General features: G+C 52.3%; 1 protein-coding gene across 1 annotated transcript; it reads right to left on the minus strand.

The window, feature by feature from the left end:
- Positions 1-2638: 2638 nt before the first annotated feature.
- LOC112454298 (matrix metalloproteinase-2-like) lies at positions 2639-3613 on the minus strand (the record flags this gene model as incomplete). The annotated part of the gene is made up of 1 exon (XM_025015595.1): positions 2639-3613. A coding segment is annotated over one exon (975 nt), but the record flags the coding sequence as incomplete, so codon positions are not given.
- Positions 3614-3658: the final 45 nt, after the last annotated feature.

Below are 3658 nucleotides of genomic sequence, written 5' to 3' on the forward strand. Positions count from 1 at the left end.
CGTGCGGGCGCAAGCTGCCGCGGCGATCGAACGTCGTTACCCGATCGATGCTGCCATCTGATTGGACGGCGCAACGTCAAGGGAATCTCGAACACTAAGTACCCCCCTTTTTTCCGTATTTTGACTGGACTAGTTCATCGAACAAAAAGTCTGGTTACATTAAGGTATTCCTTTCATGACACCAAAGTCTTAATAATTAACTGATTTTTTGGTACGAGAAAGTTAAAATGTATATCTTTACGCCAGAAAAAAATTAAACCACATTACCAAACATATAAAAAAAATTATGACTTTGAAAATTCGATATTTTATATGTGACGTTATCAAAAAAGTCTATTTTCCACATTTCAATGTAATAATTTGTTTATCAAATATTTTAAGATATTAAATATTAACTGCGCTACAAGTAGGGAGGTAACATCTACTTCTACACTCAGGGATCTTTTTTGCGGTTAACGGGGTCGGGGAGGGGCTTCGCTGCCGCGGGGGGAGCGCCGTAAGCGGTGGGCGAGGGGGTCGAGGGACGGTGTAAAGGGTCACCGGAGGGGGGGCTATGCGGGGGGAAGAGAAAACTGGGCGAGAGGGGGAGCGCGACGCGAGGGGAACATTTGACGTAAGGTTGGGTGTGGCAGGGCCGCCAACGGGGGTTCGGCGCGGGGCAGGGCCGCCAACGGGGGCTCGTTGCGGGGATTTGGGCATTTTCCGAGGGGGCGCTCGGAGCGGCGCTCGCGCCGTTATCGACCGTTTTGGAGAATCGCGGGCTAATATTTTTTGTTTGTTTTTTTTCTTCGTCGTCGGTCGCGCGCGCGTTCGGGCGCGTCCGAACTCGTTCAAACTCGTTTAAGGTCGCTTGTCTGGACGTTTCAGGGGGGGGAGAACGACGCGTTCTAGATGGTTCGTTTTGCGGGGGGTCTCGCGCGCCCGTCTTCGTCGTCGTCGTTTTTTTTTTTAACTCTCGGTCCAAAGGTTGTTTCGATCCGCGTCGCGACGGGTAGGATGTGGTTTTCCTGCCCATCCCGACTCATCGAGATCGATGGAGATGACTCGTCTCATCGTTCAATCGATACGTGATAATTTTTTTAACGCGCGTTCGAACTCGTTCGCGGTCGCTCTCGTCGTTTCCTCCTTTTGTTTTGTTTTGCGGTTTTCCTCCTTTTATTTTGCGGTTTTCCCGCCCATCCCGACGCGACGTATCGAGATCGAGTGAGATGACTCGTCTCTTCGTTCGCGATAATTTATGTAACGCGCGTTTGACCTGTAATTTATGATTCGCGATAATTTATGTAACGCGCGTTCGAACTCGTCGTCGCGATCGCCGCGACCGCGGGGGGTAAGCGCGGTCGCGCGGAGATGGGTATACGGATTTGGGAAGAAAAGGGGAAACAGAAAGAGAGAGCGCACATATGAGATGCGCATATAGTTTTTTTTATTCAAAAAATAATACAAGCGCGTTTACATTGTTTTGCTCGCGCGAATATATGCATTTCGTAGACGCGACATCGTTATAAAAATTGGAAACAGAGCGCGGCTATTTCGCAGTCGACGATGTTGTCAGGATCGAAGAAATCGCTCTTCAGTATCGCAGTCTGAACCGAAGTTTCCATTTTCATCGCGGCGGCGGCTATCTCCCAATAGCGCAAAAACTTCGCGTCGACCTCCTCGGTCGCCGCGCTCAGCGCACGGATGACGCGATCCATGCAAAATTGGAGATCGTACAGCGTGAGCAGGGTTTTGCGCACCATCGCCACGCAAACCTGGTTGGGTGGTTCCATACGTACGAACGGCCCGTTGTTGATCACTCCGAATCGCATTGTCATCCCTCCGATCGACATCGGCGAGGAGGGGGGTGAGTTACGTCGGAGAGAGCGCGTTCCATGCACGACAATACGTCGCGTTTGCGCTCGACCAGTCCTTTCCACATGTCGAGCGTCAGGGAGATTTTTCTGCCTTGTTTGTCTCTCAGGGCGATATCCACGTACGAAAGCGTGGTATGAATACTGTACCACGGTGACTTGATCGTGATACCTATGGCTATGTACTTGTAGCCAGTCGACGTCAGCAGATAACGCGTCGTCAGGATGCGCACAGGGGGCAATTCGACGGGAAAGTTGGAACGAAACTCCTGATGATGACGACGACGATCGTCCTCGACGGGCGCGTCGGTTGGAGGGTGAGAGCTGCGACGCGATTCCTGGCGACGAGGAAGATAATGGCGATCGTCCATCGAACTGATCCTCCGCCTTTTATTACCGTTGTCGTTCGCCTCCGAATCCGCCGTCTCCGTAGGGGAAATACTCCTCAGCGCGGGTCGATCGGCCAATTTCGAGAACATTTCGCGCCGCGGTAACCGTTTCTTTTTGATTTTTTTTCCGACGCGTTGTATTCGGCCGACAACGCGACACTGATGCCTTGGAAGGGACACGTCGGTATAAGTAGGAAAGATCTGACTTATGTCGCGCGTGGCGCGGTGTGGGAATTTTGCGCGGTCCTCTACTTTCTTCGGCGGATGCGGAGATCGGATAGCCGAACCCCGGTGTCGTCATCGTTCCTATAATCGCTTGCCGCCGACGTTAGCGAGTTATCGTTGAGGCGTACGATTCGATCGAGGAGATCGCGCAACTGCTGCAGCAGTTCGGCCCTAAGGGCAGATGATATTCAGTATCCGCAGATCGAATTTACCGGCCGACGAGACGGTCCTCGTAAATTCGTTGAATTTGTAGAATTGCGCCCGAGTGGTGAAGTACAGATTGCCGTCGATGTAGCGGAATATCAACGTCACGCCGGTCGGTATTCCGGAAAACGTCGCCTCGAGGGGCGTAAATTTGGCGACTCTCTTGTCCTTGTCGCATTCGTCTATCTCGCCCACCGCGTTAACGTTGAACACCACGTAGGAACGTCCTCTGTGGGTGTTCACCGCTCCGTTGATCAGCGCGTTTTCGGGAAATCCAAGTTCTTGCAGGGTCTTCGGCCAACCTGGCCGCAGACTAAATTCCGGATATTGAACCAAGTATACCAAATTATCTACGAACACCACGAGATCGCCAGACGGGGATTGATAGGCAGCGGTCACGCGCGTGTAATTGTCGTGAAGAAAGCTCATGTGATTCGAGAGGGCTAAAGGTCCGTTGTACGTCCTACCGTCTAGATCGATCGACCAAACGTCACGTTTGTACGAGATGTACATTTGATTTTCCAAAATTAATATCTCGTTCACGCGATCGAGGCTGCACAGGTCCGGCGACGGCGGCAGCGGCGGCGGCACTGGCGTCAGACGCGGCGGATTGTTCGGAATTTTTTCACCGTACAAACGTTGAATGTCGGCGATGTCGTTTTGGTCGAGCTTCACCGGATACTGCTGGTCCGGCTGTATCGCAAAAATTACCAATGTTTTGCGCTTGTTGTGCACCAATCCGAGGGAGTGGCCGATCTCGTGCGTCAGCGTGTAATGCAGGGAAAACTTATCCGCGGGATGTTTGTTGACGTAAATGTGCCACGACTCGTCCCCGTCGACGTGCACCTCGGAAACGAACCCCGCTTGGTCCGTCGGGAGAGACGCGTGGGCGAGCACGTTGCCGGGGCCGTCGAATTTGTCCGAGCAAAATGCTCCGTTCACCTTGGTGTTCGTGTTATAGTGTAGTAGGCGTCGCCAAGATATTAT

The sequence above is a fragment of the Temnothorax curvispinosus genome, unplaced genomic scaffold, assembly GCF_003070985.1.
Source record: "Temnothorax curvispinosus isolate PA1 unplaced genomic scaffold, ASM307098v1 QBEX01004970.1, whole genome shotgun sequence".
Classification (NCBI taxonomy): domain Eukaryota; kingdom Metazoa; phylum Arthropoda; class Insecta; order Hymenoptera; family Formicidae; genus Temnothorax; species Temnothorax curvispinosus.